Source organism: Gallinula chloropus (genome assembly GCF_964237585.1).
Source record: "Gallinula chloropus genome assembly, chromosome: 6".
NCBI classification, from domain to species: domain Eukaryota; kingdom Metazoa; phylum Chordata; class Aves; order Gruiformes; family Rallidae; genus Gallinula; species Gallinula chloropus.
Genome location: NC_140091.1, coordinates 976,062 through 992,188, shown reverse-complemented (window position 1 = coordinate 992,188; position 16,127 = coordinate 976,062). Strand labels below are relative to the sequence as shown.

General features: G+C 48.0%; 1 protein-coding gene across 4 annotated transcripts in view; it reads left to right on the top strand.

Annotated features, from left to right (window-relative positions):
- The window catches only part of LRRC7 (leucine rich repeat containing 7), a gene marked incomplete at its 3' end in the record, with an annotated part of 76,559 nt that overhangs the window by 47,576 nt on the left and 12,856 nt on the right, over positions 1 to 16,127 (top strand). The window contains exons 14-20 of one of the 4 annotated variants that reach the window (XM_084266460.1): positions 783 to 907; positions 2,583 to 2,783; positions 6,621 to 6,737; positions 8,671 to 8,782; positions 9,023 to 9,203; positions 9,994 to 11,671; positions 13,387 to 13,536. In XM_084266460.1, coding sequence (XP_084122586.1) covers positions 783 to 907; positions 2,583 to 2,783; positions 6,621 to 6,737; positions 8,671 to 8,782; positions 9,023 to 9,203; positions 9,994 to 11,671; positions 13,387 to 13,536 — 2,564 coding nt within the window. The remainder of the gene's footprint in view (positions 1 to 782; positions 908 to 2,582; positions 2,784 to 6,620; positions 6,738 to 8,670; positions 8,783 to 9,022; positions 9,204 to 9,993; positions 11,672 to 13,386; positions 13,537 to 16,127) is intronic. The other 3 variants (XM_084266461.1, XM_084266463.1, XM_084266462.1) reach the window with 3 other exon arrangements.

Sequence of the window (16,127 nt, the reverse complement as noted above, 5' to 3'; positions counted from 1 at the left end):
GGTGTGCTCAGGCTGTTGGCCAATGCCAGCTCAACCTGCAGACACTGGGTCCATATGAGAGGGGCATCTGTGAGGGTCAGAGCTCTGAGCCCAACAGGACTGAGTTGGAGATTTTTCCTCTGCCCTGAATACCTGTTGCTTCCCATCACTCACAGTTTTAACATTAAACTCTCATCTTTGAATCACAGGCTGGTCTGGGTTGGAAGGGACCCCAAGGGTCCCAGAGCTCCAACCCCCTGCCACAGGCAGGGGCACCAACCTCCAGGCCTGGAGCTACACAAGGTTGCCCAGGGCCCCAGCCAACCTGGCCTGGAACACCCCCAGGGATGGGGCACCCACCCCCTCTCTGGGCAGCCCCTTCCAGCCCCTCACCACTCTCTCTGCAAACAACTTCCCCCTAATCTCTCCTCTCCCCCTTCCCTCCTCCAGCTTCACTCCAGCCCCCTTGTCCTGCCAGTCTCTGCCCTTTAAAAAGCTGATTCCCCTCCTGTTCCTGGGGTCCCTTCAGGGACTGGGAGGCTGCAGTGAGGTCCCCTCACAGCCTTCTCTTCTCCAGGCTGACCCAGCCCAGCTCCCTCAGCCTCTCTCCCTAGGGGAGCTGCTCCAGCCCTCTGAGCATCTCCATGGCCTCTTCTGATGGTTTATCCATTACTACTCTCATTGCCCCTTCACCAGCTTTAGAGCAATGTCCCAACATTACAGGATCAACTAAGAACACGTCTTGTTTACAGTCTCCCACTGAGTTCACTAACTCCTTGTTCTTGTTTGCCACATCACTGTAGATTTCCAGTCTGACAGCGACAGTTTCAACCCGACGTTATGGGAGGAGCAGAGACAGCAGCGTATGACTGTTGCCTTTGAATTTGAAGAGAAAAAGGAGGAGGAGGAAAACGCTGGGAAAGTTAAGGTAAGAACTACCTGATTTATTCTGTAATTTGCATAGTATGGGCAGGGTCCAACTTCTACAGATCTTGAATTGAACTATTTCTGTGTACCCAGAAAATACTTGTCACCACGTTTCGATGACTTGAATTTTAGCTGCGTTTATCTGTAGACCTGACACTTAAACCATGGTCTGAATTCTGTGCAAAAAGCAGCTGCCTCATTAGGCCACCTCTAAGTACGATTTCTTTCAACCGTAAATCAACCAGAATTCCAGTAATGCTTTACAGACTTAATTTCTTTTTTCTGTTGAAATCCTTTATTAACACATGACATCACAGCCACACATTTTAATGTTTTATGTTCCAGTCATGTCAGAATCTCTCTAGTGTTTATTCTACCCTGGTCCCAGACTGTACACCAGTATTTCATATAGTTTCTTTTTTTGAATGGATCATGCTTTTGCTTCTGAAATACTCCTGTCAGCAGATCATGTTCATTGGAATCCAAAATTACCTTTGTGCCCTCCTCGCCAGGAATTTAACCTCCAGCAGTTACCTCAGTGAGCTATTAGAAATTAGCTGCCTTTGCCTACCTCACCTACAGAATCACAAGGTTGGAAAAGACCTTTAAAGATCATCAAGTCCAACCATTCCCAACCTAAACTAAACCAGATCCCTGAGCACCTCATCTCCCCTCTGTTAAACACCCCCAGGGCTGGGGACTCAGCCCCCTCCCTGGGCAGCCTGTGCCACAGCCCCACAACTCTGCCAGGGAAGAACTTTGCCCTCCCAGCTGAGCTGACCCTGCCCTGGGGCAGCTTGAGCCCGTTGTCCCTTGTCCCATCTCCTGTCCCCTGGCATCATGTGTGTCACCTCCCCTGCTTGGGTCATCCCTGACACAGGTGTTTGCTGCTCCATCCCCTCTGTGGCAGTAGTGTAATGCCTCACCAGATGAAGGGGGTCATGTCATCCATGAGCCTCCTCAGCCACTCTTCTTCATAGACTGGTCTCCAAACTGGGATTGCCTGGGACTTGGGAAACAGAGTGTTCTTCTGCTTCTCAGTGAGAAAAATAGCAAATGTCAAATGGGGAGTTTTCTAGGAAATCTGGAGGCCTGTCAGTCAGTTGAAGGACTGTCCAGTGGGACATAGGGTGACTTTTCCATAGTGTTTTGACTCTGTTTTCCTGTGTTTTCTGTGTAAAAGAAGAGCAAAATACACCTGGCACATGTTCGTACACTGTACATCTCAAAGAGCAAAGAGCTCTCAGTAGAGCAGATTCTGTTCTCAGCTGCCATAGATAATTCAGATTAATTCAGTACACTGAAGGCAGCTAAATAAATTCTGCATTTACACCAGGATTGCTTTGGGAAAGTGTGATTTAATATGTCAGTACTCTCAGGCTAAGTGTAGAATTAAAACACAATACTCTCACAGGGTAAAAGCCAGGCTTATAGAGAACCATTCCCATCCATTATTTTATGCCACTGAAATTCCATTATAGGTTGATGCATTGTAGCTGAGAGCCAATTTCAGCCCAGAAATCCCTGAAAGCAGCTCTACGTAACACGTTACCTCAAACAGATTAATTAAAAACTTGAGGAATTTGCACTTAGCCCTAGTGCTGTAACCATGGTTTCAGTTTGCATGCTGTTTTCATTTTGTATTTGTGCTTTAATTCTTTTTTATGAATGTTCAGGTTGAAATAAATCTAAAACGTTACCCCACTCCATACCCGGAGGATTTAAAGAATATGGTAAAATCAGTTCAAAATCTGGTGGGCAAAACAAGCCATGGAGTACGGCCTGAGAACTCAACACCAACTGCCAACAGTGAACAAACTGTGAAAGACAAGTATGAGCACAAGTGGCCCATGGCACCCAAGGAGATTTCGGTGGAGGTAATGTACAAGGATCCTTGTTCCTCTCCAGAGTTCGAGATGGGTGTTAGCGTGGCCCCGTCACCTGCTGCTCTGCATCCCCTGTGAACGTCATACCTCACAGCTTCTAGCCTCATGCCATGAAGGGAATGGGGTTCTCTGTTGAGTTGCTGTTTTTCCCAGTACTACTGAGTCTGTCAGACTGAGGTTTTGGGTGTAAATCTACCTCGAGCTGAATTTTGGTGTTGATAGATACAAACACTCTCCTAACTTTTAATGACTTGAGAGACTGGCATATTAGCAGGGGAATGGACCTGGTCCTGATTTACATCTCAGACCTAAGTAAGTGTATTTCTGCATCCAGTACAGGAATGATGAATCCGTTTGTCCTGTGTGACCCTACTCTGCCCTTAGGTCTTGCTGCTTCTATTCACACCACGTGTAGTACGTTGTCAGTTCACCTTGTCAGAAGTTAATGGAGTCGTCAAGAGTGCTTCCTTGACTGCAGGGATCTTTGGGACAGGCACCCCTCAATAGCGACTTACAATGAGCTGCAGAATCTAGCCCATAATATGTTTGCTAGAAGCGCATCAGTATGTGTAGCAACCGAGTCTAACACGGGTACAGACCCTGAAAGGTCAATCCCAAAGTGATACAGAGAGCTGAAGCTCCATCTCAGAGGGCACCTGCTCATTAGCATTCCCACTGACACCAGGGATTATAAACCAGAGATCTCTTACCCCAGCAGCGGGTACTGGTGGTTGGGAAGCTTGGGCAGCCCCACAGGAGTGCCAGCATTCCTGGACATCTTTATGATGTCCTCATGTTCAAAAGGAATAGGGGGCATCAAATGATCTTCCCCCCCCCTTCTGTTGTTTAAACACTGTGATAAACATATGGTCCTGGAAACACCCCTGTCTCTGGCTAGATGTGTAGCCTGAATGCTCCTCCCTGGCTTTGCCACATCCCCAGCCCAGAGTAGCTGTTCTTACACACTCAGCAGTCACTGTAGGGGGTTATTTACAGCTGAATGCTTCATTTCTTTAAAACAACAACAGGAGTTTTCTCTTAGGATGGCTTCAGAAGGTGTCCTTCAAACCTAGGCATGGTTTCGATTCCAGCTGCAGTATTTAAGTTACATCTTTCCTGGTTTTATCTAAATCAGAAACATTAAATTCCACCCTTATTCCCTTCTACCCACAGAATTCTTCCTTCCTGTGTAAATCTGCCCTTCTAACCAACCTGGGGCTTGTGGCACCAGTATTCACCTGTTCTGCTGTTGCTGAGTACACACTGCTGGTCTCAGAGCACCAGGCTGCTGCTTCATGGGTCCCTGTGGGTGTTAATTGCCCATGCTGGGAACACATGTTAATTACCCATGCTGGGAACATGCATGCACATTGCTTGTCTGGACCTTGAAACGATACTGACAAGACACATTGGGTAGGATACATTGTCCCCTCTGAGGGATACATTGTCCCCTTGAGGGATACATTGTCCCTCTGAGGGATACATTGTCCCCTCTGATGGATACATTGTCCCTCTGATGGATACATTGTCCCCTCTGGGGGATACATTGTCCCTCTGAGGGATACATTCTCCTCTCTTTGGTCTCCTGCATGAAGACAAGGAGGTATGAGGAGCTATTGGCAAAGTGAGATGATTTTCTGAGTAGTGTTAGTATCATTTTGGTTGTACCACATCAGATTAAACTCAATTAAGCCCCATTGGCTTTGCAGGTAATTAGGAGCCACGCTTTCCAGCCTCTAGTTAAAGTACAGTGTGGAAATCAGGTGTGTTCTGGTGCAGATTGAGACTGGAGACCACCTCTACTAGCAGGGTGATTCCCTTTCAGGTGCAGTGCCCACTGCTCCACCCTCAGAGCCCAGATAAGCTGGTTTCTTTTCTGATCTCTTCTTGGTTTTCTTGCAATTGATTTACATGTGTCTCTTACAAAACTGTTTCTAAATAATTAAAGGGAGCATCTGAAATGAGTAACAAGCTATGATTCCAATCCCCTGTATCAGCCTCCAGCTTCAGTCCTAATAACCAATTTCTTAATTAATCATCCATTGAAATGAACCTCTCTGCTGCCCTAGGTCAGTTTGAAAGATGTGCATTTGGGCAAGAAGTCTGGGATAACTTGGTGGGTTGTGTGGCCTCCCCTGGGGAGCAGTGAGGAACACCACAAATCAGCAATTAAGATCTTTGTAGTTAATGTTCTTGGTATGAATGAGTTGACAAACAAACTGGAAATACTGGATGTAATGCTCAGATTTGGAGCAAAGATAGTCTTTTCCAGTCCAACCTACAGCATCCTTAGTGTTAATTCCTGGCAGGCTTGTTAATCCTGAGTAGAAAGGAGAGACTGTCCTCTGAGTGATCCAAAGCAGGGGTAGGTGGTAGTGCCAACAGCTAGAAAAACACCTCCTCAGCTGATGGATCTTCTGAGACCTTCACCTCGTGGCAGTCAAAACAAGACCTCAGTCCTGTCCACTTCTGACTTTGTTACTGTGGGGGTTGTGTTGTGGGGCTTTTGGGTGGCTGGGAGTGGAGAAGAGTTCTCTTCTTGTTTTGTTTGTAGTGAAAGTATCACAGAATCACTGAACCTCAGGCTGCTTTGGGTGGGAAGGGACCCCAGTGCCCCCCTGCCACAGGCAGGGACACCCCCACCCCAGCCCAGGGTGCCCCAAGCCCCCTCCAACCCAGCCTTGAACCCTGCCAGGGATCCAGGGGCAGCCCCAGCTCCTCTGGGCACCCTGTGCCAGGGCCTCCCCCCTCCCCAGGAAGGATTTCTGCCTCCCAGCCCCTCTCCATCCCCCTCCTGCAGCTGAAGGTCGTTCCCCTGGGTCTAGCAGTCCCTCTCCTTTCCTGTAGACTGTCCTGGAAGTCTGTCTTGAAAGATCCTCCTGCCTTTCCAGGAGGAGTTCCTGACTTCTGTTTCCCCCAGGGTGCCTGGCTACACTTGATTCAGGGGATGTGTGTGTTGTGGGAGATGCACAACACTAAGGATTCTGGACTGCTTCAGTCCCATACCTGGATAAGGTCTTTGCAGCAGAATTACCTGTGTTTACCAGGAGTCAGAAATATCTTTATCAGAGAGCTTGTGGTTTCTCCATGGCACGAGATCTTTACTGAGGTTGTGACGGTCCCACGTCCCTCTGCCTCACACGTGCTGGGCTGCTCTGGTCAGGGCTGTAAGTGCTTTGCAAGCAGACCCTGGGAGTCAGGTTCTTTTTAACATTCCATCTCTCCAAATGATCCATTTCATGTTCTTGTATTGTCAGCAGGAATAATTGGTGGTATTTCTCTTTCCCAGTTCCTTTACTGGTTTTTACCATGTCTTTTCTCTTGGGAAACAGCTCACTGTATTTTTCTGCCCTCTACCTGTATCCCTCTGGTTAGTTCTGAGAAAGAAGCTCTGGCACAGCACAATTCCCTTTGTCCTCACAATTGGTCTGTTAATGATTTTTTTTTTTTCCTCCTTTTTTCTTTTTTTTTCCCCATTTGTGACCTTTTTGTTCTCAGGCTTGGAAGAAGAAAGGTTTTCTTAGAGTAGAATTAAATGGAATATGATTTGGGTTTTTTACAACATACTTCATTTTAACAGCATGTAGACAAATGCCAGAGTAGTTCTGCTCAAAGTGTGTTGGTTTTCATGGGAATAGCTGGACTGGGGGAAAAGAAAGGAAGAAGAGAACACAGGAAATTCATAAAGCCATATGCCTGAAGTAAAAACCTACTGCGTTCATCCTTGTGTTAAAGATGGAACTGCTGGTTCTTCCTGTCTTACAGCGAGTAGTTTTACTTTAAGCTTACAACTTTTGGAAGTTTCATGGCACAATATTGGGATTCCAGGTTCAAGATGATAATGAATTCCAAAAGAGTCACCTGTCTGATACAGGCAACACTCAGAGGTCGACTCAGGAACTCCCAGGCAGGGAAGAGAAAGAAGAGCATACAAAAAGCTCAGAGGTACAGTGGGAAACCTGACATGCACCACGCGTCAGAGGTGGAGGATTTCACACTCTGCACATGCTGCACTCTCCTTTATTTCCCAAAAATGGCTTTGGGGAACTTCATTGCACTGTGCTAGAAGGTGGTTGTGCTGCACTGGGAAAAGGCCATTGCACCAGCGTTAGCTTTCAGTTGTAGCTACATCACTGCTGACATGTTAGAAAGAGCAGGCACGAGAAGGGATCTCTGCATGTGGAAGTAGTTTAAAGTCTTGAGTATGTTGCACGGGGTAGGAACTGCCTGTATGTGAGCACTGAGGGCTGAACTCACCGGGCGGTGACGATACCTGTTCTTTGCTGTGCTGGTGTGGTACCACCTTCAGCCAAACACCAGCTGCAGGATTGCAATCTCTGTCGTGTCAGTGTGAGTTAAATCACGTGGTAAATGCTTCTACAAACCCCTGGTTCCAGTGTCACTACACAAAGTAGTTAATGGTGAGTAAACACCTGCAAGATTTCTCCTGAGTAGCAGCAAGTAAATTTTAAAAAAATACCATAGCATTTTGCAGCTGAATAATGGGAGTTTGGTACATTCTCCCTCTGAAATTGTTTCTCTACATGTTACATCACTCTTGGAGTCGCTGGAGTACTTTTAATGACAAAATGTCAGGGTACAGAGATCCTCCTAGTGTCTCCGTTAGTGTAAGTTCCCTCCAAAGTATTTTTCTCCTCACCATTTCCTTGCTCATTTATGGTCCTGATTACTGATTTTCTCCTAATATCTCTTCAAAGCTTCTACTTTTTTACTAGGTACTCTCCTCCTCCAACTTCCATCCTTTCACAAATGAAATCCCCGCTCATCACTCACTTTCAAGATATCACAAGTTTGTCAATCGCCTCCTCACAGGATCTTGACTGGCCTTGGCAGGGCTTCCCAGCGCTGCTGTCCTCATCCTCACCAGTTCCCTTCCCATGCCATTTCCCTGAGCCCCCAGAGTGGGTTTCCCATGTTGCTCATTCTTCCAGCTCCCATTCCATAAGCCCCCCGCTGCGGGCAGGGTCACTGGTGCCATTCCTCTGGTGCCATCCCTACCCCACCTGCCCAGGAGACCAGGACACCACCAACTCACAGCACCATAGAACACATTGGGTGGGCAGAGACCTTCAAAGGCCATCAAGTCCCACCCCCCACAGTGAGCAGGGGCACCTTTAACTACAGCAGGTTGCTCAGAGCTTCGGCAAGCCTGATCTTCAATGCCCCCTGTTTGCATCTTCACCCCCTTCCAGCTATCCTATCAGCCTAGTTTCAATGTCCTAGTTTGAAATCTCTCAGGCTACATCTCACTTGCCACATTTTAACTCCTGGTATTTTTAGTATATATCCTGTGGTTGGCAAGAACAGCAGAACAGTTGTGCAGGACAGTTTTTGAAGGTCAAGATCTGCTGAACTCTCAATGAGAAGTTTATGAAATCCAAATCACTTTAATTTAGCAAAAAACTCTTTTGAGACAAAGTGGTTTTAATTAAATACAGCTCTAGGGACAGATGAATCTATAGAGGGACTTTGTGCCATGATTGAATGAGTGAGGAATACTTCCTCCTGGGATAAGAAGTAAATGTTTATTCTGAATCTGTATTTATTTCTGCTGGCAGCTTGCATTTCCCTGACCTTTACTTCACTGAGAATGTTTACACGGCCTTGATGTATCTTGCAAGTTCCATCTGTTTTGTCCCCATTTTCAGGATGAGCACATCACCATAATTTTGGGGAGTATTTATGTAGGGCTAATTAGAATGTTCAGCTGACAAATCAGCATGATTAGACACTGCCCGTGTGGTGGGGTTGTGGTGTGTTGTCACATTCACGGGAAGAAGGCTGTGAAATGTTTGTTGGTTGCAGTTTGAAGTGCATCCTGCCTCCTATGTTTACTCTACGTTATTATATTCCTCAGGATGCCTTTGGACATCCTGCCAGTGAGATGAGGATAGGGGAACTTCGGCCCTCCATGCCAGAGACTCCGTTGTACCCACCCAAACTTGTTCTCCTGGGTAAAGAAAAGAAAGGTACTGACTTGACTTCCAACCTTTTAGATGAAAGCCTATGGAATGTGCACAGATAGATGTCGTGTGCACAGATAGACATGTTACTTAAGATGTTCTACATTGCACTCTGGTTTTAAAGCATATTACATGCATCTCTGTGTGTATATAGAGATATACATAATACCAATGTCAGAATGTATTTTTCTGGAGTCTAGCTGACAAGTAGCACCTCCTGAAAATGTTTGCTGTGTTTTGTTTCAGAGTCGACAGACGAGTCTGAAGCAGATAAGATCCATTGTCTGAATAACAGCGTTTCCTCAGGCACTTACTCAGACTATTCCCCTTCCCAGGCTTCCTCAGGGTCCTCCAACGCGCACGTTAAAATGGGGTCCTTGCAGACAACGGCTAAAGAAGCAGTGAATAACTCTCTGTGGGGGAACAGGTGTGATCATCTTTCTTAACACAGCTTTGTTAACACAGCCTTTTGTCCTAGGTTTTGGAAGGGGTTGGATGCTCTCTGTTGAGGCATTCCATAAATAACAGAGCTGTGCTCGGTGTGGTCCCAAGCTGCAGCTGGCTGTAGCTCAGCACAGATAGCAGGCTGTATGTCTCTTGTATTATTGCTGTCCTGAGCCTTGCTGGACCTCCAGAAAACACATTTCTTTGAAAGCTGTAATTTGCACTGGTCGTCAACAACCTGAACATGCTCTTGTACCACACCAGGAACACCCTGCCCCGTCTATTCCTGCCATACATCACCTAACGCAGCCCCATCCTGGATGGAGTCCCTGCCACAGGCTCTTCCCTCTTAAAGAGGGGCTGGAGATGGGTGGTGAGACCACACAGAAACTGAATCTAGTACTTCTGTTTACAAGAAGAATAACCCAAGTGTAAAAAATCTCCCCCTGCACCCATAAAATATTATTTTATAGTGGGAATATGTTCAGCTGGGTTTATGTGAACGTGGCGTTGGGCCACCCAGGACTTCTGACTGACTGCTCAGGGTCTTTGTGCACGTCCTTACACAACCTGCACTCCAGTGCAGAAAGCTGGGATAGCTCCATGCCAAACCAGTGGCACAAGGTGCACATCTCCTAGTGCAGTCCCAAAGCCAGAGCATGGGTAACAGGGGAATATGAAATGGCTTCCTTACTCCACCTTGCTGATGACCACCTGTGTGCTCTGGTAGGGGGCATTTTATCTTGTTCCGCTGTTTTTTCTGGTTTTTGCAGGCTGGCACAGTCATTCCCACAGCCCCTCGAAACAAAGCCATTGCTCAGCCAGAGGGAATCCGCGCCGGCGGGGAGCCTGCCGCAGCGCACCGACCGGCGCCCGCTGAGCGACACCTTCGCCGACAGCTGGAACGACAGCTCGCACTACGACAACACGGGGTTTGTCGCCGAGGAGAGCGCGGTGGAGAACCCCAGTGCCAACCCCCTCCTGACCACCAAATCCCGAAGCACATCGGCGCACGGGCGCAGGCCGTTGATTAGACAAGACAGGATCGTTGGCATTCCCCTGGAGCTGGAGCAGCCGACGCTCAGAAACACACACGAATCTGAAGTGCCTCCTCCCAATCCTTGGCAAAATTGGACCAGAACCCCTAGTCCTTTTGAAGACAGGACAGCTTTTCCTTCCAAACTGGAAAGCACCCCCACCACCAGCCCTTTGCCTGAGCGGAAAGATCACATCAAAGAGTCTCCTGAAATGACTAGCACTTTCACTCCAGGAATAGCATGGGAATATCACGATTCAAACGCTAACAGAAGTCTCACCAACGTCTTCTCCCATATCCACTGTCGCCCAGATCCTTCCAAAAGTGTGATCTCCATCAGCAAGAGTACAGAACGGCTTTCTCCAATGATGAGGGATTTAAAAACTAACAAATTTAAGAAGTCCCAGAGTATCGATGAGATAGACATTGGTACATACAAAGTGTATAATATACCCTTAGAAAACTATGCATCTGGTAACGATACTGTAGGAACCCACGAGAGGGTGGACAAGCTCCTGGGCCCGGAGCACGGCATGCTGAGCATGTCCCGCAGCCAGTCGGTCCCCATGCTGGACGACGAGCTGCTGACCTACGGTAGCATCAAGGTGCAGCCGCAGCAGAAGCCGTCGGTCACCAAGAAAGTCTACCAGTTCGACCAAAGCTTCAACCCGCAGGGAGCAGTGGAGGTCACAGCGGAGAAGAGGCTGCCGCCGCCTTTCCAGCTCAACCCCGAGTACATTCCCCAACCGAGTAAAAACCTGCCCCAGGACCTGGTCAGCCCGCGGGCGTACCGCGGCTACCCGCCCGTGGAGCACATGTTCTCCTTCTCCCAGCCGTCGGTGAATGAGGAGGCGGTCAGTGCCCCCTTCGTCAGCCAGGGCTCTCGGCCGGGCTTCCTGAGGAGGGCGGATTCCTTGGCCAGCTCCACCGAGATGTCCATGTTCAGGAGAGTCAGCGAGCCCCACGAGCTGCCCCCCAGCAATAGGTATGGCCGGCCTCCGTACCGAGGAGCCGTGGAGCGCCAGGGCAGTATCTCGGTCTCCGAGTCTCAGTTCCTCAAGAGGAACGGCAGGTACGAAGACGAGCATCCTTCCTACCAAGAAGTGAAAGCCCAGACTGGAAGCTTCCCAGTTAAAAACCTTACACAAAGGAGGCCGTTGTCTGCAAGAAGCTACAGTACAGAGAGTTACGGCACGTCCCAAACCAGGCCGGTTTCAGCGAGGCCTACAATGGCAGCTCTGCTGGAAAAGATACCGTCAGACTATAACTTGGGTAACTATGGCGACAAGCCTTCCGATAACAGTGATATAAAGACAAGGCCTACCCCTGTGAAGGGAAATGAGAGCTGTGCTAAAATGCCCGCTGACTGGAGACAACAGCTACTTAGACATATAGAAGCTAGAAGGTTAGACAGGGTATGTTTGGCATTTCTCTGCAATTAATGCCTTTAGTTGTGTGTTTTGGTATTTCAAACTATTTGCACGTACAGTGGTAACCACCAGAGTTCCCAGTACCGAAATTCCTGCATCGGTGTGAGAGGAACCGGCCCGCAAAGGGGCCTGGGGGTGCTCCAGGGCAGCTGGAGTGAGGGGGTTCCTGGGTAAACGAGTGATCAAGAGCCTCTGCACGAGTAACGCACCGCGGTGCACCTTACTAATGTAGTAACTAACCACTGCAGCACCGCCTGCACTAATGAAACCCGTAAAAATCTCTCCTTACCACCAGATGGGAGCGCGCTGCTGAGGTGCACCCCTTCAGCAGCCGTCTCTGAGGGCACTCGGAGATGCTGGAGGCATCTCTGCAGTGACAGACAATAAAGAGGAAAATCACAGATAAAAAGTCAAGTCATGTATTTTAACTTTCCTGTCACTGCTAGTGGAGGGGATTTTAAGGTCTTAACTCTGAGAAATACCACTGGATATCCACTGCCACTGTTTTTAATGAGGAATATGATTATTACTCCTTTTAGCTGTAGGAAGTTATGCTTACTCGCCTTCTATACAAACCAAGTATATAGTGCATGATTGCAATAATAAGCTTGACTATTTAATGGCTTACTTCATGAATCGGATTTACTTCATAATCTGAAGTGGTTGTGAAAAGTTAACCGTTGTCAAGTGCATAAGTTAGGTATATGGACAGATTTTGAAGCTATTTTCTGCTAGCTACTTTGGTGTGAATCTGTCCGTTACCTTCCAGTCTCTCCGATGTGATGCATACTAAAAATACCATTCAGGATCAAATGGGTAAACTTTAAAAACTGGCTTGAGGGCTGAGGCTTCCTTCTGACCTCAGCTGCTGCCCTCAGGATGTGTAAAACCCATTGGAAAACACCTAGGCAAAACAGTGCACCCCCGTGTCTGGTGGAAATAAACACTTCCCAGGCGGTGTGTGCTTAAGAAGTACCTTACACTTCAGTTACAACGTGTACTTGCTTAAAAAGTACTATTCTCTCCTGGGAGGCTGACGCTGGCGATGTTCTCTAGTTATGAATTGAGGTCTGAGTAGTCCCTGCAGTGCCAGCGAGGTAGTTGCTAGGTGTGTTTGCACCACACAATAATCACAGCTGTAAGGAGCTGGGCTGGCGGTTTTACCGCTGAGAATGCCCCCCGGGTGCTGCGATGCCGCGGCTCCGGAAGAGGCTGCCCGGTCCAGGCAGGACCTGGGTGCCCGCTGTGCGGGGCCTGACCGGAGCTTGTCCCTCGTGGGCAGCTGCCAGCTCAAAAGATGGCTCAGAGCCTTCTCCTAGAGGGGTTTGCACAGGCCTCTGCCTCTGATGCTCTTTGATGTGTTTCCTGGCCCACCCGTGGCTGCGCAGGCGTACCAAAATCTGGCCTCCTTTGCAAAATAAAGACTTGTACCATGTTATATGCTGCAGTTTCCAAACTACAGATAACGACATATTTCATCTGCTGTCAGCGTGGAAGTCTTTTATGGTATCCATTTTATGTACAACTAGCGATGTACTTGCTTCCGTGTGACCCAGTGCATGCACCAGAAAGCTATTTATTCCTCGGTACCGTTTGTTTGCTTAAACTAAAACTCTGTGAATTTAACCATGTATGTGTGATACTTAATTCGATGAGCATGTGTGTTCATATCCTGTCACGTGGTTGTTTCCTCTACTCAGACCGCTGCTTACAAACACAACACAGTTAGCCTTGGCATGCTGCACTCTGGAGGGTTTTCAGCAATGCATGCCGGCAGAAGCATGACTTTAAACTTGCAGACTAAATCTAAATTTGAAAGCCAAATGCTTCAAGAGCTACCTCTACCGAAAGTAAGTATGGGAGAGCCCGCATATGCCGGCATTACGAAATAAATTCCTAATACTCCTTGCTTTCTCCTGGTTTAGCTTTTGCCTATTATCCATGCTTATACGATACACAATCCAAAAAGCAAAGATGATGGTGACGTGTTTTTTCTGCTCAAGATCTTGCTTTTTGGATTCAGTAGCTCACATGGCTGTCATTACTGCTTTCTGCTCTCTGTTACAGCCCGATGCAACCATTCTATCTTCTTGATGACTTAATCTGTGCACAGAAACGGGAGGATATGTTTTGTTTTGTGACTGTTTGATCTTAGCAATGTTAATGTAGAAGCGTTTAATGTGCGTTTAAATAGGCTCCAAGAGACAGGGGTTTTAACGTGTGAGCGGTAATTGGGTATGCTGTAATAGCTGATGAGGTTTGAGCACAGGTCTACCACACCTAAATTAACTTTAGTATTTTTTTTTTTGAGTAATGCCTATAGAAAGAAGATCATTTGCTCATTTTTTCTCTTCATCTTACAGCTGTTAGTGATAAATTGCTGCTACGTACGTACACACAGAGTTCTATACAAACACCTGATGGGAAAAGCGCGTATGACAAGCCAGAGAGGGATGTATCAGAGGAGGTATCAGAGAGGAGATGCTGAGACCTTGCTCAGTGCCACGTGTGGCTGCAGTGTCGTGACAGCAGCAGCCAGGTGCAGTCGCAAGCGGCCGCCCTGACATGGCGTGTGAGGGCCGGGGGCTGTGGTGGTGCTAGGGTCAGAGAGCCTGGATAAGCACCTCCCTGCACTAGCACCGGGAGCTGCTGCTACAAATTAGCTACTCTCTGTGAGTAATTAAAGGGCAACAGAGCACAGATCCGGGCGCTGAAATGCGATCATCTGTGCTGCTAATTGCGGGACTGGCCGCAGGCGCGGTGTGCCGGGCCAGCTGGCCTCCTCCCCGGCAGCTCCTGGCCAGGGCTCCGGAGTCAGCAGTTCCCCAAGGAGGATTCCCCGCCCCAACTAAGAGTTTACACCCAAGCCTGTATAGAAGAAGAAGATAAAGTACTGGCAGGAAGGCGAGCAGCTTGTACAGGTTGGCGGGAGGACAGGCCTTAGCACTGCTTAACTCCTAACGCGGGCCTGCGCGTCGTACGCCGTGTCCCCAGGGATAGCTCAGCACGCACACAGGGCCCTGTCAGGCTTCCCTTGCTGTAGCTCACTGTCCGTGCAGCGTTGACCTTGTGTACACCTCCCATTCAGCTGTCCCTGGGCTCCAAGGAGTCCCAGTGTTAGTGTGTGCTTCTCTGTTGCTCAGTTAGTGACGTCTGGGTCGAATCTTCTCCGTAGGTGTGTGTGTTTGGACACAGACAGCTTTCCAGTGTTGCTCATGCTGTTTCTCTCTTTCAAAGAATTTGTTTGTCTATTTGGGTATAAACTTCCCACAAGTCCTTGAAATAAGCCCGTTTTTGACATCAGCTCCAAGCAATGGTGCTATTTCTCCACACACGTTAGGCATGAGGTATTATCCATCACTTCAATCACTTTAGGCTCCAGGTGAATATGGAACTCATATATGAGGGGATCTGTGGAACTGTTCAGGGTGACATGTTTTGGGGTGTGCTCTTCTGTGAATTATTCTGCTTTATATTTCACCAGCATCTCATTGCTACATACCCCCTTTAAACTGTGATGCTGAACTGCATGAAAGGGTGTATTCTTTTACTGTACTGTGGGAAAGTGGTGAAAAATTACTGCTGAACAAGTGATTTGTATGTTTAGTATTGTTTAATTTTATTCCTTCACACGTTCTAAAGCATTTTGCATTTCTTAATGAATCCAGGCCACAGCAGCTCAGTATTCACCTCTTCTTCCTCATTCTCGTGGCCTAGATTCAAGAGAGTAATGAGTGAGGTCTAATTGTCCTGGGGAAGATCAGGAAATCAAGTATAGCAATTGCTTATTTCAGAAAATTTATTACATCGATTCTGCTCCATGTATTTAATGCTTGAACAGCTGGTTTTCATCTTTACCTAGGCTTAGCTATGATGTAGCTTGTTTGCAGTCTGTCAGCTCTGGAAATGAACAATATTGCAAGTAGATAAATTCATGTTGCAGCAGAAAATGAAAAGAAAAACCTGTTACCATGGGATCTTCCTGTTCCCTGGGAAAGCAGAAAGCTCCCTCTGTCCTCCTTCCTGCTCCATTTTGAGTGTGAACTCACCTCTGCAGCTCCAGCACTCCACAGTCCTCGTCCTCAGTGGCATTAGAAACACCAGAAGAACAGCTCCAGTTTCTGGCCTCCAGCTCACAGCTCTGCTCAGTGCTTGTGGCTGGGTGCAGGCTCCTTGGAAGGGTGCAGTGCCCCCTCCCCGTACGAGCAGTCGGCGTGCTCACCTGTCACTGAGTGGAAACCCAGCGTGTCCCTGAGGAAGCTGCTGCAGTATCCAGCCCTGTCTCCGTGGGACCAGGGTGGGTTGTAAACTCATCCCGCCGGGAAGTGAGCGGGTCCCAGCCCAGCCTGGGGCACCTCGTGCTGCGGGTGGCTCCGCAGAGGCCATGGCCTTTCTTTTTCCCTGGTTTTCCCCTCTCCTCAGAGCTGAGACTTTTGCAATT